At 42.1% G+C, this 27,237-nt stretch overlaps 2 protein-coding genes across 3 annotated transcripts; one reads left to right on the plus strand and one right to left on the minus strand.

Annotated features, from left to right (window-relative positions):
* The first annotated feature begins 7,247 nt into the window (after nt 1-7,247).
* On the plus strand, nt 7,248-18,688 carry GTPBP4 (GTP binding protein 4). Its single transcript, XM_036405122.2, has 17 exons — nt 7,248-7,355; nt 7,997-8,167; nt 9,373-9,476; nt 10,163-10,299; nt 10,889-10,989; nt 11,376-11,468; nt 11,967-12,158; nt 12,245-12,310; nt 13,000-13,089; nt 13,487-13,597; nt 13,852-13,929; nt 14,038-14,089; nt 14,663-14,763; nt 15,631-15,828; nt 16,689-16,754; nt 17,827-17,961; nt 18,461-18,688. Exons 1-17 carry the CDS (start codon nt 7,308-7,310, stop codon nt 18,611-18,613), a joined length of 1,896 nt encoding a protein of 631 aa, XP_036261015.1. The 5' UTR covers nt 7,248-7,307; the 3' UTR covers nt 18,614-18,688.
* Nucleotides 18,689-20,018: 1,330 nt separating this feature from the next.
* On the minus strand, nt 20,019-26,165 carry IDI1 (isopentenyl-diphosphate delta isomerase 1). Of its 2 annotated transcripts, none has more exons than XM_036405136.1 (5): nt 26,045-26,165; nt 24,883-25,046; nt 23,795-23,887; nt 22,396-22,526; nt 20,019-21,841 (listed from the first exon to the last, which is right to left on the minus strand). In XM_036405136.1, the coding sequence occupies exons 1-5, from the start codon at nt 26,137-26,139 to the stop codon at nt 21,524-21,526; spliced, it is 801 nt and encodes a 266-aa protein (XP_036261029.1). In that variant the 5' UTR covers nt 26,140-26,165; the 3' UTR covers nt 20,019-21,523. The 2 variants fall into 2 exon arrangements, with proteins under 2 accessions (XP_036261029.1, XP_036261036.1); XM_036405143.2 differs by having other exon boundaries at nt 24,883-25,043; nt 26,045-26,152.
* Nucleotides 26,166-27,237: the final 1,072 nt, after the last annotated feature.

Consider the following 27,237-nt stretch of genomic DNA (forward strand, 5'->3'; position numbering starts at 1 on the left):
TTGCTTTTGGCAGTGTGACCACGCTGTGACTCCAAAGCCCCACCTGCTGAGCCCACACTGTACAGAGTTTTCCCAGCTGCCACCCTCATCAAATATTATTTTATCTACTTGCAGCTCCTTGGCTTTTTCAATGGCTTTAGCAATACCAGGGTGATATTTTTAAAATGTCATTGCTAATACATTTTAACTACACACTGACAAAGATTTAGTATTATAAAACCTGAAACCTGCTATCTTCAGTGTAGCAAAGTGGGGATGAAGGCATTACTTTTGGAAAGGACAACAGCTTCATTTCCAATTTTATGTCAAAAATACATCTGTAGATAGAGTTTATGTCATAGCTGATTGCAGGCACATTTAGATGTCAAACTTGCTCATTTGCCAGACAAAACAAAATAGGCATCTAAGTACAATAAAATGTGCCTGCAATTATATGTGCCAGCAAAAATGACACCTGCAAATGTTGTCAAGATCTTGTAGATGCAAACATCTAAGAACTCTTGAAATCATTTCCAAGCATGTGAAGTTTGAAAAATGTAGGACATAAATATCTATTGTGAGTACAAAGCACATCCTGCTTCTGCCCTTGGAGAAATACCCACCCAGTAATCTTAATTCCTTCTGATTTTTACATTTCTGGATCTTAAAGTCTTTTAAGCCTTAAACAAGATAAATAAAATAATAATTAAATAAAATCTTAATATGGTCCTGCTCTGTGTTACTTTCCAACACTGCTGTTATTGTTTGTTCTTTTTTCTTCCTTTCCTCTCTCTCTCATGGTAAATGCTGCCTGGCTGATTCCTGCTGTCACTATTCAGGGAAGGTTCACAGAAGTGGTTAGCCTTCTGTAAATGCAGTTTAACCCTTAGTGCCAATGAATCCCACACCTTGGGCCTCTATGCCAAGAACCTCTGATCACAAGGAGTCTCAGTGAGGTCTCTGCCAACACTCCTTTTTCCATGGAGCTACCATCAGTCATGACTGGGTCAGCAGCCTAGGATGTAAAGTAATTTAATATGAGGGTGGCAATAAAAAATTAGAAAGTGAGCTAGTGGAACACAAAAATAACTCTCTTGCACCTAAGAGCTGGGCAATAGCCCACCATTCCCCTCAGGTGTCTTGGGGAGCTGCCCAGGGCACACTGTTGCACTGCACACTGTGAGCACTTTCTTCCAGTAAAGGAAGCCTGGACCTGGCTGGTTTTGAAAATGTAACCCACTGGTGCCACTGTGTCGGGGCCAGAGCATTGACAAGGCTGACATGAGGCACTATTTTTGCAGAAGAATTACCTATTCCTTAAAGCATGACAAAACCCTGCCAGCTCAAAGACTGTGTCCATATTCAGAAAGATCAGCAAAGCAACTCTTTCCTGACCATAAGAATCACCAACTTCAGATGGCTCCAGGGGATTTTTTTTTAAGCATTAGGAATGTATAGTGTAGCAACTTTCAGTATGATCTGCTGAGCATCTCCACTCTTTCAGTTTGGCTGTCAACTCCTTGGGGAAGGGAGGGTGAGACAAGACACTTCAGAAGCTCCACCTGGGGCTCTTTAAGGCTTTTAGAGGCTCTCCCAGCCTGTGCTCTTGGCTGAATGCCTGCAGAGGACACAGGAGAAGGCAGCTCCCCCTGAGCCCTTTCCTGCCCATGACTCTGCCCTACCCCAGCAGCTCCATGTGCCCCTGCATACCCTGACACTGGGGATGAGGGGCTCCCTCCACGAGGCCATCCCTGCATACCCTGACACTGGGGATGAGGGGCTCCCTCCACAAGGCCACCCCTGCTTACCCTGACACTGGGGATGAGGGGCTCCCTGCACAAGGCCACCCCTGCTTATCCTGACACTGGGGATGAGGGGCTCCCTCCACGAGGCCACCCCTGCTTATCCTGACACTGGGGATGAGGGGCTCCCTCCACAAGGCCACCCCTGCTTATCCTGACACTGGGGATGAGGGGCTCCCTGCACAAGGCCACCCCTGCATACCCTGATGCTGGGGATGAGGGGCTCCCTCCACAAGGCCACCCCTGGTAGCCTCCAGAAGAAGCTGCCAGACATAGAGCAAATTCTCCACTTACCATTGTTATTCTTTATGCTGCTGCCATGACAGATCATGGAACAAAAGGACATACTCCCCCATCTCCATTTTGGTAAAGCTGTCTCCTCCCCCAACAACCATAAAGAGGAGCAACTGGGAAAGACAAAACATGGTCTGTCTTTATTGTACTTCCTTAAACAACTTCAAAGTTTTCTCAGGATCACACAGTAACTACAGCTATGAATACTGTATTCCTGAGAGTACTCCTGAGTGTGCCTCAGCCATGTTCCTGAGATGCATTAGATGGCATTACTCTTCTGGGGCAGTATTGTCACTCTCCAAAGCTCTTTGATCCATCACCATGCATGCCCTTTGTAATGATAATTTAGTAAGAGAGTCTGATACTTAATAACTCAATTTTGGAACTTCCCCTTTGTGTGTGATGTGCCTTTTGTGTGCTGATATGAAATGGCACCGTTTCAAAATAAAATCAAGCTCTTGATATTTCAGATACTGCAGATAAGTGTAAGCACTCTTGCCCGTTTATAGCTTTATTTTCTGTATTTAAGGTGATACTTCTGGGTTGGTAGTTCAGAGATGAATGTTTTCTGATGAAGCCTGGACGAGCTGCCAAAGAAGCAGTAGTTTTCTGTACCTGGCATCTACCAGTGCCCCTTGGCCCTGACCTCTTGCATCCAATTTATAGAGCAAAAGGTTAGGGAAGCTGCCAGGCCTGTTTGGGGCCTTGCCTTTTCATTGTGAGGACCAGAGTGGGACTGAATATTTTTCTTCAGCTTGGCTACTGACATGGAGATTTTCAAAACCAAGAAATTAAACTGAAGCAAAATTGCTTCCAGAAATACCATTTTCTGACTAGCCTGTTATTTGGCTTTTAAGCTGCTGAAATCAAAAGTTGAGGTGGACTGCATATTGCTGCCAGACCAGGTTATCAAATAACCCCTCTGAAAAGCTTTCTTCTGTTATGGAAACAGGAGGAGAACAAGGAAGCTGGGGAAGGGTCTGGAACACAAGCTGTGGCCTGTTCCTAATCTCTGGTAATCAGTGCAGCTGCAGCTCCTCAGGGGTGAGATTACCTTCTGCACTATCTTTATTTTCTTACATTCTATCCCCTCACAGTGATGTTGGGTCATAGGTTGAATTCAGTGGTCTCAGAGGTCTTCTCCAACCTAATTTATTCTGTGATTCTGTAATGCCACATCTAGTCATAATGCAAATTCCTGCATGTGTTCTGCAGAAGCATTTCTTACAGAGGAATGCTTGGGTGGCTCCCCGGGCCTTGTCCATTCTTGTACCTGTTTTTGCAAGTTCCTCTCTGGCAGATTGGCACAGCACATGGTCTGAGCCTTGCTGGTGCCATTAGTTACCCTTGCACAATGTACAAGAATAATTTTGTGTCATTCAGTTTCAAATTTGTAGGAATTACAGTCTACTAGAATGATGATTTAAACATGAAATGGAGAATAAGTGTTACATGCCTGAAATTTATCATAAATATGAATGAGAATGTCTCAGTGTAGAAAACCAGCTGGGATAAGGAATTTTCTGGTCCAAAAGAAACAAACTTGACATGGTCTTACTTCTGAAACAAGAGGACACAATACTTAGAATGGTACCCAAATTTTGTCTTGGAACTTGTTCTCTTGAAAACTCTCCAAGAAAGTAGTAATGGAGAGGCAGTGTGAGAGCAGGGGTGCCAGGGCCTGCTGGGATAAATAGAATTTATCCAGGGCCTGCTCCTGGATAATCTGAATGTTGAGGCTCAGTTTCATGGGGGGTGCACAGGGCATGTCTGCATGTGAGTCTGGAGTACCTGCAATGGGCACCTGGGCCTCAGGGGCTCACACCTAAAAGTGCCATAGGCTGGGTCTGCTGTCCCAGCTGCTGGGCAGGCTGAGTGTCCCAGGACACCTCGTGGAAGGATCTTTCCAGAAACTGGGGAAATGTGGGGATACACTTAGAGAAAAGCTCCTTCTATTCCATAAAATGATGTATTTGCAGGCAAAATGCAATATAAATAAAGTGTGAAGGCAAATCTCAGTGCTCAAGAACGCTTCAAGAAGGCAGACTGAAGTGGTCATATCAAAATGTTTAGGAAGCTGCATGTCCCTTCAGAAGGGGGCAGCTGCAGCCCCACTGTAAGACCTGAGACAGGAATGGCTCTGACATCATATTTATGATTCAGTAGTGCTCATGCAGTCATTACTGAAGGTAATTGCTGGAAAGGATTAACTACCATCTGGCTGATAAAACGAATTCTTACTTTTCAAATACCTTACAAATTTCCACTGCACTGGACAGCTGTTTGGAGCATTTCAGCAAAACCAGGAGCACAGTTAAATAAAGGAAATGTAAAAGGAGTTATGCATTTAAATTTCTAATACTGTAGAAAAATGTGCAATCACAGATTAACACATAACTAAATTCCCTCAAGTGAAAAATGTCATGTTTTGTGTGGAGAGAAAAAAAATCCAAACCAGTGTGGAAGCCAAGGAATTCCTAATTTTTAATCTAGTTTGCCTCCCAAAGAGCATAAAGTAATTTTTATTTAAAATTATTTTTTATTTAAAGTTTATTTTTATTTAAAACTGATGTGCATGCCAGCTTACTGTCAAGTGGAAAACAGAGATAGACATGCAAACTGCAGGACGTGCCTACATTCAGGTATCTTAGATATCTGTATTTCTTGTTTGTGGAAGATACACAAAAAACCCTAGAGCACAAGGTACAGTCAAGTTCATAAATTGCTCCAGAATTCATTCATTCATTCTTTGTCTTTACCTGAAAGGATTTACAATGAAGTGTGAGACAAGTCACTGAAAGTTACTGTGAAAAAAAAAAAGAAATTAAGGAAAAACAATAAGGAGGGAAGTAAGAGTGTGCTTGTTTGGGGTTAGGAGTTCATCAGCCTGATGGAGATGAGGCTGCTGCAGCCCCATGACTGCAGACCCAGCTGAAAGGAAGACTGAGACACACATGGGACCTCAAAGATCATCTCATCCAACCCCCTGCCATGGGCAGGGACACCTTCCACTAGACCAGGCTGCTCAGAGCCCAATCCAACCCAGCCTTGAACACTGCCAGGGATGGGGCAGCCACAGCTTCTCCAGACAACTTGTTCTGTGTCTCATCGCCCTCACTGTGATGAATTTCTTCCTAATATTAAAAATGTCCCCTTTTCTCAGTTTGTACCCATTACTCCTTGTCCTATCACTCACTGACAAGGAGTCCCTCTCTGGCTTTGCTGTAGGCCCCTTTTAGACTCTGGAAATTTCCTGTGAGGTTTCCACACAACCTCTCTGAACAGCCCCAAGTTTTCAGCCTGTTGAGCATCTGTGTATGTGTGAAAAACGCCAATAACTTATTTTTAAAATTTTAAAAGTTTAATAGTAATAAAATGGTTATAAAAATAGTAATATAATTAGAGTAATAACAATTTGGACAATTAGGATTTAGAACAATACGAGACAATAAGAACAAAGAGTTATGGATGGTCCAGGTACCTTTTTCTGGGCAAAATCAACCTGAAAAAGGAAACATGTTAACAGAGGATTAACCCTTAAAAACAATAGCCTGTTGCATATTCATACACTTCATACATGATGTGTAAATTCCATTCAAACACAGGATTCTGTCTGGTCAGTGTCAACTTCTTCCTCTGAAACCTAACAGCATCTTCAGGGCTGAGCAAGGCGAGAAGAACTCGATAAGGGAGCAATAAATTCTCTTTCTCTGAAAGATTTAGGTGTCCTGTGGCTGCTATCTTGGTGCGAGTCCTCTCTTAAAAAAAGTACCCTACCTAGCATAGTTTCCATTTTAACATTATGTTATAACCTAAAACTATATTTAACACACTACTTAAGAAAATTAATACAGCATAACTTTCTAACATAACATATATAATTTTCATTTTAATATTTGCAAAAAGCCAATCATAAAATATGCATTTTTCACAGTATGCATGTACACATACACTGACACACAGTGTGCCTGCACCATGGTCCCTCCAGTTCCTGGCACCCCAGGAACATGGCCACCATGGAGCTCTTTTCCTGTGGCAGGCACCTGGCTTCTCACTCACAGGAACAGAACAGAGAGCCCCCTCAATCTGGAGAATGGTCAGGAATGGAGTTTAGTAAAAAGGGCAGACGGCAGTGATAGGATGTGCAGTGTATGATCAGACATTTGTACTGACCATGGTGTGCTACCAGCCTCTTTTATCCCTTTTTCTCTCAATTTCCCCACACTTTTCCCTCCCTTATCAACGTTAATCCCTTGGTCTTCACAGCTTTCATTCTTCCTCTTAACATCCCATATGTCTTTCAAGACACTCTCTGAGACATGACATTCTTCAATAAAGACACTGAGTGCTGGATTGTGTCCAGGGAAGGGCTATGGAGCTGGAGCAGCGTCTGCAGCACAAATTCCATAAGAGCAGTTGAGGGAGCTGGGGGAGTTTAGCCTGGAGAACAGGAGGCTCAGTTGTACTGCTCTCTACAACTCCCTGAAGGGAGGCTGCAGCCAGAGGGGGCTCGGCCTCTTATTCCAGGGAACCAGTGACAGGACAACAGGACATCACCTCAATCTGTGCCAGGGGAAGTTTAGGCTGGACATTTGGAAGAATTTCTTCAGAGAAAGGATGATCAGACACTGGAACAGGCTGCCCAGCGAGGTGATGGAGTCACTGTCCCTGGAAGGCCTTGAGGAAAGAGTTAAGGATGTGGCAAAGTGGCATTGAGTTGACATGGTGGTGTTTGGACTCAGTGACCTCGGAGGTGTTTACCAACCTAACAGATTCTGTGATTCTTGCACAATCCCAAACTATTTTTCCACGCATCCCATGGGTGACCCAGAGCTGCTCCTGGAGATCCATCTGGTGGATCCATCTGGTGGGTGCCTCTGCTGGGCCACAGCACTATTAACTCCTTCGTGCGAATGGAGATCAGCCTTTACTCAGCGCTTAACAGGCTGAGGCTGTATTTTGCCTTCGCGGCCCTACGGGGCTCAAGCCTTGTCTGCCCCGAATCATCACATCAGGGAGCCATTGCCAGAACCCTGCTGGCGATCAAGTGCTTTTCAGACTCAACCCCAAGCGCCTTCCCCGCTTCTATCCTCCCCGTGTCTCTCCATCCCTCTCTCCCTCCCTCCTTCCCTCCCTCCCGCTCCCGGCCCGCCCGGGCCGGACGCGCGCAGCTCTCGCGAGAGCGCGGGGCGCGCTCCCTTTCCGGCGCGTGGCGCGGCGGTGGCGGTGGCCATGGCGCTCTACAACTTCAAGAAGATCACGGTGGTTCCGTCTGCCAAGGTACGGTCGCGCTCCCCCACTCCTGCCCCGGCCCCTGCCCCGGCCCCTGCCCTCAGTGCCCTCTGCACCGGGCCGTCCCTCCCGTTCTTCTCGCTCGGCGCCTTCCGAGGACCGCGCTGCCCTCCTGCCCCTTCCGCGGTGCCGGCGTGGTGTCGGCCTGCGCCTCCTCCCCCTCCGGCGGGAGCCGTGGACTCGCCCGTGCTGGTGCTGCTGCGCCCGGCGGCCCGTACCATGTACAGTGTCGGGGGGATCCTGTCAGAGAGGCTCCTGAGCAGGGATCCTGAGGTCGCGCTTCTCCCTGCGGGGGTGTCCCCCATAAAAATCCCTGTTTTCCAACCTGCCTCATACCGAAACTCATCGCAGCGTCTTGCTTCAAAATAAAGTCTTTTGCCAGTCGGAAAAAAGGGGTTTTAAGCACGGTGAGGGGAGCTCCGGCAGGGCTCTGACTGGCAGGGCCTCGGTCCATTGCAATAGAAACTGGACAGGGAATGTGCAAACTTCTTATTCCTACCCGCCGTAAAACATACGTGTCCAACTCTGGCTGTACTTAACTCGTCAGCGTGCTCCTCCTCCAAAATAAAATTATTGCCTTTACAAGAACTTGACGTTTTGTGTAAGTAATCATGTTTTCTCGATTGCAGGACTTCATAGATTTGACATTGTCAAAGACTCAGCGAAAGACCCCAACTGTCATTCACAAACATTATCAAATCCATCGGATTCGACATTTTTATATGCGAAAAGTCAAATTTACTCAACAAAATTACCATGACAGACTCACTCAGATCTTAACAGATTTCCCGAAGTTAGATGTAAGTGTTTTCTCATTTGCTGATTTCTCTGTGTAGACAATTTGGCTGATTTCAAGTAGATTTTAATGTGAGTAGTGGGCAAAACCTGTACTGCAAAAGTTGTATGTTCCTATGAAGAACAGAAGTCTAAGTTGTGCCCGTGGATGGTCATGAAAGGCTGGATTTTACAAGCTTTTAGCTGATATGATATGTTTTCCAGAAGTTGCTTTTAAATTAAGACAAAATGTGGGGGTTTTGAGTATGTTGTGTCCGCCTATTTCTTCTTTGTGTGTGCATATGGAAATTCTGCTTATGTTTAATCTTCCTGAGGCAATACCAAGAAATGTAATATATCATATTGCTTCCCATCTTCAGGAGTTAATTTGACAACATAAATGTTGTCATCAGCCCCATAAAGGGTGGGTTAGAAGCACGGTATTAACTTCCAACAACTGCAGCTGTATCCGGGTGCCCGGTGGGACTCTTTTATGGGCACTTTTCTGCTCAGACTGAAATTATTCACCTATTAAATTGTTTTTCTTGAAAATTTCATATCCAGTGAGTGTTGCTCCAGAATTCCCAGAAATATCTTCTGGAGTTTTTTTTAACATGATGAAATTTCTTCAGGTAAATATATAACTAGCTAAAATACACTACTTAAAAGATTTGTACCAGTGATGCCACTTGAAAAGTTGCCAGTTGAAAAGTTAAGAATTTATTTGGGCATTTAAAAAACTCTTTTTGTCCAGTCTTGTATAGAATTTAATGCAGCACTCAGAAAAGAAAAGGAATTAATAGTATTGCTGTGTTTCTGCAATAATATGAATTTCCTCTTAGACACAATTTCAGTTGGCTTCTTGCACTTTTTATTGGAAAAAAAGAGACGTCAAAGTTGTAATATGAAGTATTTTAGAAAGCAAAAGATCAACTGGAAACTCTGTATGAATAAGTCAAAGATGTGTTTGCAGAAGAAATTCAGAGCAATTAAGATTCATACATTTAATGACCAAGCAGATTATTTTTCTAACATAAGATAGTAATGAAGATTGTTTGGCTTTTAGTGTCATTTGTGTTAGTGTCATTTGTTCTCCAGTCCATTGTTGTGGGGAAAAAAAAAAGAACTTCTATTGTGTGCAAGAAATAGTCATCGTAGAGTAAAAAAATACGAGAAAATACTTAACATCAGATTCTGCTTTTAACTTAACAAGATTCTGCTTTTGTTTTAGGATATTCATCCTTTTTATGCGGACCTGATGAATGTCCTGTACGACAAAGACCACTACAAGCTGGCTTTGGGGCAGATCAATATTGCCAAGAACCTGATTGACAAGTAAGGGCTGTTGATTTCTCTGGTTTTACCCATACCTGGGGGATTGTGGCTGACCTGTGATCATCTCATTTCTCTGGTTTTGCCTGTGTCTGGGGGATTGTGGCTGACTGTGACCTGTGTTCACAGGGGTCTGAGGAAGAGGGAAGAGATGAGGATCTGACTCCATGTTTCAGAAGGCTTGATTTATTATTTTGTGATATATATTACATTAAAACTATACTAAAAGAATAGAAGAAAGGATTTCATCAGAAGGCTAGCTAGGAATAGAAAAAGAAGGAATGAATGACAAAGGCTTGTGGCTCGGACTCTCTGTCTGACCCAGCTGGGCTGTGATTGGCCATTAATTAGAAACAACCACATGAGACCAATCACAGATCCACTTGTTGCATTCCACAGCAGCAGTTAACAACCATTGGTTACATTTTGTTCCTGAGGCCTCTCAGCTTCTCAGGAGGAAACATTCTAAGGAAAGGATTTTTCAGAAAATATCATGGCTACAGCTGACCTGTGCTCATCTCATTTCTCTGGTTTTGCCCGTGCCTGGGGGATGGTTGGCTGACCTGTGATCACCTCATTTCTCTGTTTTGCCCGTGCCTGGGGGATGGTTGGCTGACCTGTGATCACCTCATTTCTCTGTTTTTGCCCCTGCCTGGGGATTGACAATGTGTGCTTGCCTGTGCCTGCAGCGTGGCCAAGGACTACGTGCGGCTGATGAAGTACGGGGACTCCCTGTACCGCTGCAAGCAGCTCAAACGCGCCGCCCTGGGCCGCATGTGCACCATCATCAAGAGACAGAAACAGAGCCTGGAGTATTTGGAGCAAGGTTGGTGTTACATATGGGCTGAAAAAAGGCACCTGAATTTGGTACAAAATTTATTAGGCTTAGTAGAAGAATGTGTTTAGTACAGGTTACAGATCCAGGAAACACAGGAACGGTTTTAAAATCCCCCAATACTTTGTGTTTATTTTTCAACAAAATCGTTTTCTCTTTGAATATTTATTAAATTTTATGGTATTACTAACAGTGGTAAAACTTTTTCTTTGTTTAAAAGTCACAGACATGCTTTTACTTACCATTCTTTTCACTAACATGTATGTGAAAAATGTTGCTAAAGATTTTGCAGACATTACTCCTTACTTCAGATTTATTATTCCTTCAGGTTACGTTGCCTGACTTGGTGGACTCATTTTAGCTGTAATACAGTGGTCTTCATTTCTTAAATATTTCTTAAATTTTATTTTTGTTGTATGTAGATACTTGTGAAATCTGCAAATTGTTACATACTTTCATAAATGATCATATATCAGAAATGTTACTAATTTTTAGGTAAACAATTCAGCATATGTGTAGTTACTCCATCTCAGTAAAATAAGTTATCAGAGATACTTAAAAAATCTTTTCCACATTTCAGTGCGACAGCATTTGTCTCGTTTGCCAACCATTGATCCCAATACACGAACTCTTCTGCTGTGTGGCTACCCAAATGTTGGGAAGTCCAGCTTTATAAATAAGGTATGTGAGTGGTTTTTCCATAGATAATACTGAGATACAATTTAATTGAAATAAGGTAACTTTTAAACAATTTGATATAGTTGTGGCAGTGTCTGATGTGAGCATTAGAAGTTCAAATGTGTGAGTAGAGGTTGAATGAAATTCCTGGAGGAATAAATGGAAAGTTTTGATAGATTTCACTCTTAAAAATCCCTACCTTTTCCACAATAGCATCCCATTAGCATATTTTCTGATAGACAAATACTTGCAGAGAAGCTAGAATAACCAGTTTTTAGCTTTTTTTTTTTTTTTACCCTGTAGCAAAGGCAGTGCATTATAATTAGAATATGCTGCTTTCAACTTCAGGAATTTTTAAATAAATGTGTGTGACTAAATCTTGTTTTAAGGTTACAAGAGCAGATGTAGAAGTGCAGCCTTATGCCTTTACCACGAAATCTCTCTTTGTGGGACATATGGATTATAAGTATCTACGTTGGCAGGTAAGGACTGTTACTATTTTGCAGTTTCTTGAAAGAGTGAGCTGGTTATAGCCTGATTTGCCTTTTTGCCATAGGAGCTACATTTTTGTGTCTTGATGAGACATGGTGTGTCTGACAGCTGCTGTGCAAGGTGCAGTGTGCCAAGTGAGAGCAGCAGTCAAAACTTGTTCTAAAAATGTACATGCATGGGTCTGTGTTCAATTGGAGGGAAGATGGGAAATGGAATTATTGACTAAAGCCAGATCACTTTTTATCGCTCTCAAATTCTGGGCTGGATAGGGGCAGCATTTTCCCTTCCTCTACAATACTTGGAGTGTTGGTTATGAAACCTCATTCTTCTTCCATTTCTACATTCTCAGTTTGGCAGAGCTCACAGTTCTATTTATGACTGAAAGGAAAAACTGTCACTGTCTTAAAAAAGACAATATCAATGAACAATCAGCCATGTGTTCTGCAATAGCTGATCAGTAACACCTGGCTGAATGATGTTAATTTTAGGTGGTAGACACTCCTGGTATTTTGGATCACCCCCTGGAGGACAGGAACACCATTGAGATGCAGGCTATCACTGCCCTGGCACATCTGCGTGCTGCTGTGCTCTACGTCATGGATGTGTCTGAGCAGTGTGGGCACAGCCTGGAGGAGCAGGTGGAGCTCTTCAGAAATATTAAGCCATTGTTTGCCAACAAGGTGAGTTTTGTTCACATTATTAACAAACCCCAGGGGTTTATAACATGGTAACTTGAATTAAGATTTTTTTATTGCCTTTTTATCAGCCCCTTATAATCGTTGCAAACAAATGCGATGTGAAGAGGATTTCAGAACTTCCTGAAGAGAGCCAGGTTAGGCTACTTCTCTCACCTCTTTGTCTTCTGATGTTTACAAGAATTCTGTGTGGGCAGTGTGGATGGTTATAATTTTTATTGGGCAAAATCTTTTACATGATCATTCCTTAATTGAGGTGCTCTATTTGTGCAGTGGGAGGTAGCTTTGCAGGTCTCGACCCCATCTTTCTTTAGTACTGTCTAATGTAGTCCTGGCCTAAGTATTTTAAATGCTAAATGGGAGGCAGGTTCTTAATGGTTTCAGAAATCTCTGATGGTGTGAGAACTTTCAGTTACTGCCTTAATTGGAAGTTAGACAATAGCTTTACTCAATAATCCTTTCAGTGACAGGCACAGTGAGCACTAGACTCAGAGGTCTTGCTGAACAGTTGCAATAAAAGGTCCTGCAGGCTTAATTCAATTTTATCTACAGGCTAAAGCACATAGAATTTGTGTTTCTCTCACTCTTTTTGTTTCTTTTTCCCTTATGGGTCATTTATAGGTGCCTTTTTTATTTGCTTAGAATATAAGAAAGAGATTAAATAGAACTATAATTGTAAACTTTCCATCATTTTAGAAACACCTTCTAATAAAATAGTAATACATTGTATGTACTGATATTGGATTAAAATTTCTGGTCTTTATGTATTGTGGTATATTAAGAAATGCACAGGATGTCATTATTTGGGTTACTTTTTCAATTTTAGAAAATATTTGAAGCTTTTGAAGCAGAAGGATTTTCTGTAATTGAGACAAGTACGCTAACTGAAGAAGGTGTAATCCAAGTTAAAACAGAGGTAGGTGCATTCTCTTAGTTTTATCCCAAATGAACAGCTACTATCTTGCTTCACTTTATGAGTTTAATCTTAGTTAGACTGCATTATACTGATAAACTTCAAAAATGTTTTCCTTGTTGCACCTCAGTGAGCTTGGGTGAAAATGGAAAATAATGTTGTGATAATTTTTTTTAATTGTGATTTTTTTCTGAGTGCTATTTAAAAAAATACTTACCTGCATATGCATCTTCCCAGGATGCCTTTAATGTAGAATAATTTGATGCTTTCTTGAGAGTTAGAAGTATAAGACAAAAAAAGAGTAAGATATGAAGCCAGATACTTGGGATTGAATTGCAGTGTCATTTGCTGTGTCTAAAAGGGTTTGTTCCTCACCTTACCTTGCCATGTGCCCTTTCAGGCCTGTGACAGACTGTTGGCCCATCGTGTTGATACGAAAATGAAAGGAAACAAAGTGAATGAAGTACTGAATAGATTACACTTGGCCATGCCAACCAAAAGAGATAACAAGGTAGGCTACATGTTTACACTATTTAATGTATTTCCCAGTACTTCTTAAGTAGGATAAGAATTCTGTCATTGTTAATCTGCAAACAGATTCATATGATGAAGTTTTCTAATTTATTATCTCCAAGTGCCTTTCCTGCTGGGAGCTTGGGATATTTATTCTTCAGAAATACATTACAGTGCAGCTGGTGATTTATAGCAGTGTAAAAAAAATTGATGTGAACTTTTCCTTTTTTTGTTGGGGTGGATTTGTTCCAGGAGCGACTGCCTTTTATACCTGAAGGAGTAGTAGCTCGTAAGAAACGCATGGAAGTGGACACTCCCAAGAGGAAATTGGTAAGTGGCATCTCTAAATCAGGAAATCAGCAGCTGGATTTTAAATTTGCTGTGTCAGTCCGTAGCTTCTAAATTAGATGATATCTAAAGCCATGTATGTCTTTGCAGGAGAGAGATATTGAACTTGAAATGGGAGATGATTATATTTTGGATCTGCAGAGTAAGTATTAGATAAGAATTGGTATTACCATTATTATTACTAAAGTGTGGCTATTTGAGCCTTAAGGGGGAATACCTAAACCTGACTCCTTGCAACTAATTGCTAGTGCCACCATTTCATTGCATACTATCCTTCTGTTCCAGAACTGGAGATCTTTACTGATGTGTTTTGTGATGTTACTCAGCTGTTTCCCATTTTGGAGTCACAGACATGAAACAGCTGGTCTGATTATTCAAGTGATTTTTTTCTTTCCATTATGTATTATAGTATTTCATTAATTTCTGATGCTCTCTTTGTTAAGAAAGTATCAATATGAGAGAGAACTGCATGTATTGTGTTTCAGCTGGGTTTTTGTTGCTGCCATGTCTTGGGGCAGTGGGTCATGCCATAACTGAACAATCTTTGGCAGTAGGATGGAGATCAGAAATATTTGTGAATATAGCAGAGCTGCTGCCAGATTCTTAGGGATAGGGCACTTCATTTGTGTGTGTGTTCTGTGTGTTGTTTTTTGTTAAGGGAACATTCTTTAAAATTAATTTTTGTCTCTTTATCAACTTTTGTTGTATTTTTAAGAATACTGGGACTTAATGAATTCATCTGAGAAATATGATAAGATTCCAGAGATATGGGAAGGCCATAATATACTTGACTACATTGATCCTGATATAATGAGAGTGAGTTTTCCATTTTTTGCTTTACACTTTTCTTTCCTTTTTATCTCTTAATTGTTTTTTGCAGTTACCGTTTGTAGATTAAAAACAATGTATCATGAGAACCTGTTATTTTTTGCATTGTCTGCAATTGTTACGGGAAAAGAGACTAGTTTTTAAATGATAAAGGACAGAATTTCAGAAGAATGGAAAATTGCTTCACCTTGTCAGAATGATGGTGATCTTATCTGTTCCATTCTAAAATAGGAGGTTTGCACTAGAAGTTACATTTCTTTGTTCTTTGACTACAACTACAGGAATGTAGCTGTCAAACTTTATGTTTTTTTAATAATATGAAATCCATCCATCAGATTTATGTCTGTGGAGGAAATGGATTGAATGCTCAATCTGTAACATTTTTATTTAATAACAATCACTGTTTGGATTTCCTGCTGGGTTGTTAAGGAGGAGTGGTGAGCCCATGGAGGCTGCCAGTTATGCAGCTGGGTTCCTGTGAATTGCTGGTGTTCTGGACTCATGTTGAATGTCAGAAGAGGAGGGTTTTTCAGTCTGTTTCCAGAAATGGCAGAGCAAGCACAGCTCCCAGGACAGTACAGCTGCTTTCACACCCTGGGCAGCTTTGGGCAGCCACACAAATTTAGCCAAGTGTTGATGTGGAGTGATGGAGTTGGTCTGCACAGCAGTGTGTCCATGGGTTCACAGTAATCTCTATCACCAGCTCCATTAGCTGTGGCTCACTGTGGTTATCAGGCAATGTAGTTCCTTTTTCAAGGGCCTGTGTGCTGTCATGGCCCAGGACCGTGTACAAATGTGATGCTGAGGATCATAAGTCAAGGATCTGATCTCCATTTTACCTCTTCAAAATCTAAGAAACTGGAAGAATTAGAGAAAGAAGAAGAGCTGAGAGAAGCTGCTGGAGAATATGACAGTGAACCAGAAAGTGAAGATGAAGAAATGATGGAAATCAGACAATTGGCAAGAAAGATCCGAGAAAAGAAGAAACTGAAAATCCTGCAGTCAAAGGAAAAAGATGTTCACGGTCCAAGGATGCCTAGAACAGCTAAAAAGGTGAGTGTAGAACATGTTCTGTAAAAACATGTTCTGTAAAAAAAATTTTGCTGCTATGTAACAGCATCATGAAAGCATGTATCACTGTTGGATGGTGGAACTGGTGACTTTTGCTCATACTTGGCCCTTCTGTTGCTCCCTTCTGTTCTCTCAAGAATTCTGGTCACTGCTTAGCTGAGGAGGGATAGTAGCCCTTTTTTTTGTGTCACATAAGTGCATCTTGTGTAAAACTCCGTATGTATTGCAGAAAAGGTTTTTAATAATGTGATTCAGTTTGTTTAAGTGGGTTGTTTCATTGTATATTGTCTGTTTGCTTAAAATTCAAAAGAGTTATAGGAATTAGATAATTACTTAAAATCATAATAATGTAGAATTTGTTCTGGAAGAGGTGATGTGTCTTTTTGGTAGCCAGGTATCACTCTGTCTGATGGCAGTCTCTTCTAACCAGTCCAGGACAATTGCAAAGTAATAAACTGGTAACTAGACATTTGAGAAAATGAATCTAGCTGCTGTTGCCCCCAGGATCTCTTACCTTCTCCAGAGTATGTGCCTTTTGGGAGAAAAGGAAACATTTTTGACCAAACAACCTTTCCTTGTCAGCTTCCCCCTGAAAAGGCAAACTAATTATATCATCTTTAGGAATGTTGGGCCATTGGAGTCCTGTGAAGCAGAATTTATGGGTGCAAAAAAATAAGTTGCAAAAAATGAAATGTGAAGGTAGGATGTCAGTTACCTGTGTCATTGATAAAGCCAGAAATATGAAGTGAATATAATGGACTTCTGGTGGTATGTTGGGACAAAAAGTAAGGGGGAAGGATTTTTTTAAAAAGAAATGTGTTTTCTTAACTGTGTTTTTACAGGTCCAGAGGAAGGTGTTAGAGAAAGAAATGACTGATCTTGGACTTGACATGACTAATAAAGATGATGTAAGTTTTTGCTAATTGAACATAATATTTATTTAAAAGAGACTTAGATTTCTTTGAGCACAGTTGAATTGCTTTTTAAAGTTGGCACAAGAGAGAGGTTGGGTCTGTTAAGGATGAATTAGGAACTGCAGATGAGGCAGTTGGTACTGGAATTTTTTGAGCAATGTGACCGAAACAGGTTGTATAAGCTGAAAAACTAACATTTGTCAAGAATGTGCACTGCTTTCTTGGAATTTGTGTAGGGTTCAAGAACAGGCTTAGCTAAGCATACTTCTTAATTTTGAAGTCTGCTTTGTTGGATGAGACTCTACTATGTCAGAAATAGTAATAGCAATAGATCAGGCCTATCTTTTTATAGTTCATTAATTCCATAAGCTGTAATTGAAGTTTTTGAGGGCAGCTGGCATCTTTAAATGTAAGGCAGATAAAGTACTTCATCAGAGACTGGCCTTCAGGAGACATTTTAACATAAATGAAAAAAACCCAAAACATTTTGTACAGCAAATCCAGCAGTATTACAGCTCCCTGGATCTTGAGATTTCTAATTCTTTAGCTACACAAGGAGTTAGGAAACAAGAACTGTCAACATTACACATCTGAAGCAAGCATTTATGGTTCTCAGAGCTGCCATGCCATGTTGAGGTAGGAGCAATGTAGGAATGTAATACTTAATGCTATACATAATCAGTCTTTATGACTGAAATTCTTTAGGGCTATGCCCAGTGCACAGGAAATTAATCAGGGTAGGCTTCGTCATTGCTCTTTTGCTGTTGCAAAATTACTTAAGTGTTGCTCTCCATTAATTTGTATCTTTTTATTGATTAGTTTTGAGTCTACTCCACCCAAAGAAAAAAGCCAGTTAGTAATTGTGGAGGAAAAAAAGCTAAATGAAATGTGAATGTTCCTGTAGGACAGAGAGACAATGACCAACATCTGTCAAGATCTTTATGTTACTATGGAATAACCAATATAATTTATCACAGCAGTCCACTTCCTGTTTTTCCTATGACTCTGATCAGAAATGAGGTGATTGTTTCTGGCTTTAAGGGTTGGATGATGTGTTCAATTTCAGGCCCATTACGTGAGGAGGTCCCGCAGCAGCACGAGGAAGCGGAAGCGCGACGAGTCTGAGACGCCCCGGTCGGTGTCACGCAGCCGCAGCTGCTCTCGCACGCCACGGGATGTGTCTGGCCTCCGGGATGAGAAGGTTTGTTATTTACTGTATTCACCTGCTGGGCAGCTCAACCAGCATGATTGTACCTGGAGCAGCTCCTGGGGAGCTTCAGGCTGCTTATGTTTGTCCAGAGTTTGTGCTCGGTCTCACTGCAGCTTGATCATCTTTTCATTTGGACTCTGTTTCTCTACTTCCTTCTTACAAATAACATAGACCATTATTATCTATAATAATATAGACCAAAGAAGTACATTTTAATTCTTGTCTCTAAATGCAAATCTGAAGGAAGAATTCTTCAAACTGTGGAGTTCCACCTTTAGTAAGTGAGGAATTCCAGGCACAGCATGATCCTGTTAGTGCACTGGAAAGTTCTGCCAAGGATGGTTAGTGCCACTTTGATAGTGTTACCGCTCTAGAGTTGGTGTTAATGTCCTCGATAAAACCACCCAGCTTAGTGGGTTTTCTTAAAGGTAAAGCTTGTTACCTGAGTTACTGAGGAAGTTACTCTGCATGTCTGTTTGTTTTTAAATAGATGGTGAAGAAGGTCAAGATTATGGCAAAGAAAGCTCAAAAGAAAATGAATCGCCTGGGCAGGAAAGGAGAGGCAGACAGGCACATATTCAACTTGAAGCCAAGACATCTGCTGGCTGGGAAGAGAAAATCTGGCAAAACACAGAGAAGATAAGCAGTCTTCTGAATCAAAATTAAAAACTAATCAAAAACTCCAATTTAAAATCAAAATTAAATTTATTAAAACGAATTTCTAGTCCTGTCATCTTTTTTGGTAATACTTGGTGTTTAAGTGTGTGTTTTATGTTCATGGTTAAGATACTTCAACTTCAATATTTCAATGTCTTGATGTTGCAGTTCCAAGAAATGCCATGAGAGAAATTTCCCAGTTCTAGTGGCAGAAACCATTTATATAAAGATATAAAAAAAATACTTTCTTCCATATTCTTATTCCTGACTTTCATGTACATATTCTTATTCCTGACTTTCATGTATCAGTAAAGTGTTTATATTTCTATACAAACCTAATTTAAAATGAGGTTAAGTCTAGAAATGTGAACACTTTGTTAAACTACCATTATAAAAAATGTCTGGGTTCAGTAAGGTTTGGATTGCTGCATGCAGATAATCATTTGTGATGAGTTTATGTTGCTGGTGAAGGCTGAAACAGGTAGGGAAGTAACAGAAAGGCATCAAGAACAACACAAAGTTTGTGTTTGTGCACTGAAGCATGGGAGCAGTGCTGCCCCTTTACTGAGCTACAGGGTGACTGGAGGAGAAACTGCAGTTCTAGTACTGACCTGCCACCTGTAATGGGAAGGTTACACCTTACAACCTTGAATATTTCAGATTAATATTTCAGATATGTAGAGAATGAGGATCAAACTGAAATTTTGTGTCAAGCACATGCTACTGTCATCCTTGGCTTAGCAAGGCATTTTCTCTTCAGGACCCTATTGACAAAATTCTGTATCTGCTTAAGGCAAAATACATTGTCAAATGTGAAATAGTTTCTTTTTGTCCCTACTTGGTCAATGGTTACATAGAGGTTTGTAAAATTATGCATTATAAATGTGTTGGTTGAACAGTACATTTCAAATCCATGTTAAAAATTAACACATACACCCAAAAAAATAAGGGCAAAGGAAGAACCCTCAAATCACTACTTTTTGAAATACAGCCAGTGACTGTTCAGATGTCAGATTTTGCAGCATGTGTAAATTAACAGAGCTGCTCTCATCTACTTTGTGTAATAAATTCAGATTAAAGCATACTGTAATGCTGCAAAGAAGACCAATGCCAAGAAAAACTGAGGGACTTGGAGGAACTGTTAAGCAAAACTTCTCTTTCAGCTTTTGTATGCTCAGGACTTCTCCTTCAGGATCTGTTTTTGCCAGCTTTTGCTCCAAGCTGAACTAGAAAAACAAAACTTTTTTTTCATAGATCTGTGCCCTGCTGCCCTGCCAACATCCTGATACTTCAGTGGTGTTTGATAGGCAGGGTGCTGCTTAGAGTGTGGCAATGACAGAGATTATTCTCCATGTGGCTTCACATCTGGAAAGAAAACAAGAGTCCAAGGGTTTAGGCAAGGTGGTTTAATTATAAAGTTAGATTTAAAAAGTATTGAGAACTTCTCCACTGCCTGCAGCTGGGTAACATGGCTGATTGCACCGAATTCAAGAGAGCTGCTACATCCCATCACTGCTCCCTCACCTGGTATTATTTGCTTTGAAAGAATGCATCAGTTCTGGCCAATACACAACAAACTTGGCTCTAAAACCTTGAACCACTGGAGGTGCTGGTACATGGAAGCTTCAGTGCTGCAGTCACAACAGGGATGAGAAAGAGAAACCTTGACCATGGAAAAAGTTAATTTTACCCCAAATCCAGACACAGAATCATTACAACCATGTTTACTTTTAATGATAAGTTGGATGACAAACATCCTATCTCATCAGGCTCTGGGAGAACTTAAAAACTAGTTTGAGTAGTTGCTAACAGAAGAAATTACACTTTTTTGAGGACCCTCCCTTCCCCCAGTCTATAATTAAAATTGAAGCACCCTTGAGTATTTGTCTTACTGAAAAAGCCTCCTAAGTTACTAGCAATTGATTGACTGCAGGATCAAAAAGGATTAGCTCTGGTACTCTGGTACAATTTCTAATTAACTGACATCAAGACCCAGTGTAAGCCCACAAATTGTAAGTCTTGAATTATGGGGTTTTAGGGGTTTGAGTTGTCTGGGAATGACTATTACAGGAAAAGAAAAGCCCTTGTATCAAGATGCCTTGTTTTCTGAAAATGGAGAAGAGCTATTTAGCGCACATCCTGTCTCCAAAGACAGACTACTGACATTAGACAAGTACCACTTACATTTACTGTAATTGACTTTTTTTTTTTAAATTTGAGATATCCAGTACTCAACCATCAACTAATCAGAAAATCCTGGGGGGGGGGGGGGGGGGGGAGGAAGCCCCAAACAGTGTTTAGTATCTAAAGCTTTAAGACATATGTCAGCACTTCAAAGTCAAACTTACTCCACACAGGCAATCCAATTACTTAAGCTTTTATGGGTTTGGTTAATTATAGAGTACAGTAGCTGAAGAGATTTGCTTTCTGCAATTAAAAATAATCCTGATTACTTTGAATTGCTTTTTTCTTCTGGCAGTTGGTCTCAATATCACAGCAGAGTCCACAGTCATGTGTAATCATTATTTAATGTGTGGCTGAGTTCAATGGAAGCAGCCCAGTCCTCCTGCCTGAGCTGGGCAGGAGATGCCTGGCTCCCTCCCAGGTGTGCAGGGCACATCTGGGCTGAGGATCTTTCACTAGGCAATGGAGGAGGAGGAACCCAGGGGCTTCATGCTACAGTTATCCATTTTACATGAGATCTTAATAGGCCCAAGAGAACCAAGGATGAGGGGGAAGAGGTGAAAAGGACAGAAGAAAAAACATTGGCTATGACAACATCTGTATAAATTAAACATGCTCCATGTGGAGCAATTCTCTGCACATACATCATGATTTCCAGTGTTAATGAGACAACACATCACTGCTAGCCTTCAGCACCTTTTATCCCAGCTATTCACATTCGGTGTATTTTTTCATGCTCAACAAATTTGTTCAAGTTATTCAAGTTATCCCACCACTTAAAGAGAAAGGTCTCTGCTATCAGCTTGAACCATGGAGTAATCTTAACTTCATTCCTGGCAGCTTTGTCCAGGAGCTGTTTCAGTTCTTTCTGTGTCACATAGCAGTAGCTTTGGATCTCGTTGGGGTCAGGATTCAGTGTCACATCCTTCTGCACAAATAAGATATAGTCTATCTCATGTTCTCCCCAGATCCCATCAGACTTGGCCTTGTAGTGAATTCGAGTCAGGTAGGAGATGTCTTCTGGAGGTACCTACAACCAAAACACTTGTCAGAAGTGCTGCCAGACCAGGAGAATTGCACTGCTGGGCATTGCAGTACAATTTACCAGCTATTATCCTCTTCCTTAGAAATTTGTTCCCAAGCGTACAACTGCAATGCACTTTCTCACAAAGAATTACTAGAAAAAAAACCAAAAACTTAAAGCAGTTTGATGGCGTGAATTGCACAGCATTTCTCTAGCCAGACTCACCTTGTAATACTTGGAGTGTATTTCTCCTATATGGCATGTTTCAAATAATGTTTACCAGACTTTATTGTACACTCAGTGAGCACTGGTGAACACAAACACTTGCACATAGCCCTCATCTCCCAAGGAAAAGACTTGACAACCACCTGAAGCCAAGGTCAGAACCACATACTGACAGACCAAGTGTAACCCTCCAGGGATCTCTGTAAGTTCACTCACTTCTCTTCATCTCCAAAAATAAGTTCATTTTTAGGTTTGAGGCTGACTCTGCCTGCCAGACAGAGTCTGTAAGCTGGCAAATGCTGGCAGGAATTCCTGTTTCTCCCTCCTTTCTTTACCTGCTCCATGGGAATTCCCAGCTCTGCTTTCAGCCGTCTCTGTGCTGCTCTCCGAACACCAATGGCATCATTTTCTTCCAGCTCTTGTGGATGGCTCAGAGGGTGACTGCAACAAGTGTTGGTAAAACAATCTGCAACAAGTTCAATCAGTTCAGTTTTGACACATACAAGGACCTGGGAAAAAAACCCAAAAAACCACAACACCAAAATCCCCCAGAGACAAAGGCCAGTTATTCAACATATCCCAGCTTCATTTCTGTTTTGCAGACAAGGGTCACAGAAAGAGGATATTGACACCTCTTATTTTCCTCTATATATTTTGCACTGGGATTTGCCTCTGCCAAGCACTACTTTGCAGGCTACTGTTTAATACACACGAGGACAGGCATTCTTATCCCCAACACATCTACTTAGAGAGCCAGTCTGCAAAGACCTTGTTTATCTCTCAAATGCTCATTAAAATTACTTTTGGGAGTTCATATGTAACAGAATAATGAAAATATTCCCAGAGCTTCAAGAACAGCTGGCAGTAAGTAGAATTAAATACAAAGTTTATACCCGTGTTTAGAGGACAACCAATCCATGCTCTGTTTCAAGCTTTTGTCTATCAAAGTCAAGCTCAAAAGCATCTAAAATAGAGTTAGAAAATCTACAAACCACATTTAAGCATTTTGACTGGTTAGCAGAGAAGGAAAAAATTAAAACCAATCTCTAAAGATTCCCTTGGAAAAAAGAAAAATGTCTTCCTCCCTCACGTTGGAAACACTTGATTTTGTTTTCCACTGAAAATTCTGCAACAGACAACTTCATGCTCCCTCCAGCACTCCTCATGTAAGCTGTTTCTATTTGATTCCCCTCCTTATTTTTAAGCCTCTCTATCTGCATTTCACAGTAACAGTTCAGGAGTGTTCAAAGTCATGCACTGCATGGTTTGGCCACACTTTTGCCTCACTTCTGGCAGAGTTAAACAAGTGTTTGTTAAGACAACACAGACAAAGATCCACAGATGTCCCAGGCACCAGGGCTCTGCTGCACATCAGCTTTTACCAGTGCAATGGGACACTCTCCACAGCCACCAGAGCCATTTCTTCAACTCCCATAAATGTCTTGCAGCAGAAGGGGTAAACACCACACCCTGTGACCTTGCATGAACAGGACCAAACATGTCAGGGACAACCATTTCCCAAGAATATATATAACAATACACAAGTATTCCCATTATCTTCCTTCACCCACAAGGTAATTTGAACTCTCAAAAGTATAAGAAGAATGTCCTCTCCAAAGTAGTAAATTCTAAAACCTCAGAATGAGTTACACTGCAGGATTGGATGGACACATACTTTTTTAAAATACTGATTTAAATAAAACATTTATATAAGTACAATGTTTCAGTACTAACCTGGAAATGTAATTTTTGCATTTGACCTCTGCTGCAGCAGCAGTTTATTTTCTGTATTAAATAAGAAAACACTGAAAGCTCGGTGCAGTAAACCTAAAAATAAAAAAACCCAAACAACAAAACTGAGATATTTAATAGAAGAGAAAAAAAACATATGAAGACAGTTAAGGGCTTATAATGGCCTCATTTTTACATAATCCAATTTAAAATTAATATATGTTAAAAACCAGGGATTTGATCAATAACTCAAGAGCTATTATTCAGGTTTCTAAGTCAGCTTTTGCAAAACATGAAATTAGAAGAGTTCCTAGAACAAAAATGCAACAAAGGAGTTCTTCTAAACTTGGTCAGTTCACCATTCTCAATGTGCACATTTGGGCAAGCTTCCAAGGAGAGCTTGGCACCTATAAATTTATAATCAAAAAGAGATGACTCAAAAATTCCTAAAAAACTGAATTTCAAGACCCTTCAAGAATTGCAAAAGCAGAACAAAAATATGCTCCATTAAAAACAGTATAATTGCTGTTTTCTTCACCTTTTGAGTCTGTTATTCCTCACTCTTCAGGAAGATGCTTTCGCTAAGTACAAAGAAAGAGGTCACACACTACCAGGAGAGACTGTTGAATCTGATGAACCTCAAGTAAACCCAAAATCAGTTAAACCCTGTCCTATTAGCAGTGTTTGAGTAGAACTCTGGGTGAACTACTTTAAAATGAAATCCTTTTCTACTTGAAAAGAACTCAGGAAAGAAGTAAACAGCATTCTTTAGAAAAAGCTACATAGAACCAGGTATACATAACAGGAAAAATACTAGTGCATCTTCAAAATGTGATTAAAAATATTTATTAAGCTTGTATGTGCATTCACACATTTCTCTCCTTTACAAAAGCCTCTAAATGAGTGTTCCTCCATTCTGCAGAATTTTAACATTAAATATTTAATGCTGAGGAGGAGGGGCCTAAGGGGAGACACTTGCTCTGGTTTGATCCAACACACACTTGAGATCAAGGCTTTAATTTAATCATGACTATGCTTCTGAAAATATTTAATCAACTTAATGGTTCAATTAGGAGATAAGCAAGCCATACCTTTGTCAATGTTTTCATTCAAGTGACAGTTTTTCTTGGTCTCTGCTCCAATCTTATTGTCATTTTCATCGATAAGGATGCACATCTCTGCCAGGAGCTGCACCTGCTGCTCATCCAGGTGATCTGTGTTTACTTCAGGCATCCTGATGGAAGCACACGTTCTACTGAAGACAGACAATGAGGAGTCATTCACTAAAAAACAACATCCATAAGGTTCTGGGCAGAGTGGGAGAAATAACTAACGGCTTGTTTCTCTGACATGGTGTAAATTGCACACCAATTTTATTCTGAGAGGGTTCATATGCTTTTAGCTTCCTGAAATTTCTTATCCACAATACAAACCACATAGCAATACTTGACAGGTGCTTGAAACACTTTTATTTCTCAGGAAGCCCTTGCAGCAGCTGCTGCAGGACAGCCATGCTGAGCCTAACATTTTAATGGGCTGTCAGTGGCAGGAATTCCGAAGTTCAAGCTGTGCACCAGCTCTGGCTGCTTTATAACGCCAGGCATCCTGTGCACGAGGATTTCTCCTCTCCACAGTCTTTAAAGGCTCGGGAACAGGGTTTCAACCCGAGGCACCTCCAAAGCAACACCTGCCCTGCCCGAGCCTCTGCTGCTCCCGGCAGCCCAAAGAATCCCAGAGCGGGTCAGGCTGGAAGGGACCACAGGGGTCACCCGGGGACCTCCCTGCCCAGCCTGGCTCATCCCGGAGCACACGGGATTGCACTCAGACAGCTCCGGAGCATCCCCGGGGAGGGGGCTCACACCGACTCCTGTTCCACTGCACCTACAGGGGAAAGCAATTCCTTCCTCACGCTCTGGTGCGAATTCCTGTGCATCTGCCCCTTGCCTTATTGCTCAGCAATGAGGACCATCCCCTTGGCACCCTCCCACTGATATTTATAGATATTAACGATGTCTCCTCTCAGCTGTCTCTCCTCAAGGCTGAACAGACCCAGCTCCCTCAGGCAGGAGATGCGCCAGTCCCTTCAAGATCTTCGCTGCCTTCCGACAGAGCCGCTCCGGGAGCTCCACGTCTCTCGGGCACGGAGGAGTCCAGAACCGGATACAGAGTTCTGGAGGCTCCTCGGCAGGGCTGAGGGCAGGGCGGCCGCCCTGGGCCCGCCCGGCAGGTCTCCCTGCCCCGCTCCCCGCTCACCTCGCTGTCCGAGCGCTCGGCCCCCGCCGCTCTCCCCTCACGCCGGGGCAGCTCCGAGGGGCCGCGCTCCCGGCCCGGAGCAGCGCGCGCCACATCGCTCGTCACACCCAGCCCGCCAATGGCACCGCCACCCGGCGCTGACGTCAGCGCATCGCCCGATCGCCCCACTGCGGCGCGGGAGGCGGTGCCAGCAGTGACAGGTGGGGGAGGCGGAGGGCGAGGCCAATCGCGACACAGCCCCGAGCGGCGCTGGCCAATAGAGACAGCGAGCGGCGGCGAGCTGGCCAATGGGCGCGGGGCGGCGCGGCGGGCGGGGCGTGCTGCGGGGCCCACAGCCGGTACCGGAGAGGGTCTGGGCCGGGCCGGGCCGGGCTGCCTGAGTAGGGAGCAGCCTTTGGCTTCGGACGGGAATCACAGAATCAGTGAGGCTGTAAAAGGCCTCTGCGGTCATCGAGTCCAGCCTATGACCGGACAGTACCATGCCAACCAAGGTACTGAGTGCCGCATCCAGTCTGTGCTTAAACACCTCCAGGGACTCTGGCTCCATCACCTCCCTGGCAGCCCATTCCAATGTCTAAAACTTGAATGTCTCTAACATTCCGTGTTGCTTATGGTCTTTACACCCACCCACGAAAACCGAAAGGCTGTGCCCAAGTTCCGGCTCCTACAGATGTGCCGGTGTTTGTGGCGAGCAGTTCCAGCACAGAATTTCTGCTCGGATCTGGGAGTGCTCCAGGCGGCAGCCATGAGCCCGGGACTGCAGAGTATGGGTTTTTTTTGGTACATCTCATCCTGGATGCTTTTCTTTGATCCGCAGTAGCGTCCTTCGAGCTGAGGAGGTTCGGCGTGTCCGCAGAGATCCGCCTGCGGCACCGGAGCCAGGGGATGAACACCGGCTCCCTCCTGCGCTGAGCCACAGCTGCTGGGAGGCAGCTCCTGGGCTGGCACTGTTGGGTTGGACGTGACATACACAAGTGATCAGGGTTCAAGAAGGAAAAGGTTTTTTATTCTGCGTGTTCTCTAGCTTATATACTCTTAACAAAGTGTGATCATAAGTCATTAACTGTGCTGCTGTTTGCAGGGGTCGCAGGACGAGGGAAGAGAAGAGAATCTTGACTCCATGTTTCAGAAGGCTGATTTATTATTTTATTATATATATTAAAAGAAAATGATATATTAAAACTACACTAAAA

This window comes from Molothrus ater, chromosome 1, assembly GCF_012460135.2.
Source record: "Molothrus ater isolate BHLD 08-10-18 breed brown headed cowbird chromosome 1, BPBGC_Mater_1.1, whole genome shotgun sequence".
Taxonomy (NCBI): Eukaryota; Metazoa; Chordata; class Aves; order Passeriformes; family Icteridae; genus Molothrus; species Molothrus ater.

Excerpts from the sequence above, each read along its gene's own strand:
- GTPBP4 (XM_036405122.2), top strand. The coding sequence starts at position 7,308 with ATGGCGCTCTACAACTTCAAGAAGATCACGGTGGTTCCGTCTGCCAAG. Across the intron at positions 9,477-10,162 it reads GCCAAGAACCTGATTGACAA|CGTGGCCAAGGACTACGTGC; the intron begins GTAAGGGCTGTT and ends CTGTGCCTGCAG. Across the intron at positions 13,930-14,037 it reads ACACTCCCAAGAGGAAATTG|GAGAGAGATATTGAACTTGA; the intron begins GTAAGTGGCATC and ends ATGTCTTTGCAG.
- IDI1 (XM_036405136.1), bottom strand. The coding sequence starts at position 26,139 with ATGTGGCGCGCGCTGCTCCGGGCCGGGAGCGCGGCCCCTCGGAGCTGC. Across the intron at positions 22,527-23,794 it reads TGCAAAAATTACATTTCCAG|ATTGTTTTACCAACACTTGT; the intron begins GTTAGTACTGAA and ends AACTTGTTGCAG. Across the intron at positions 21,842-22,395 it reads TGGGAATTCCCATGGAGCAG|GTACCTCCAGAAGACATCTC; the intron begins GTAAAGAAAGGA and ends TTTTGGTTGTAG.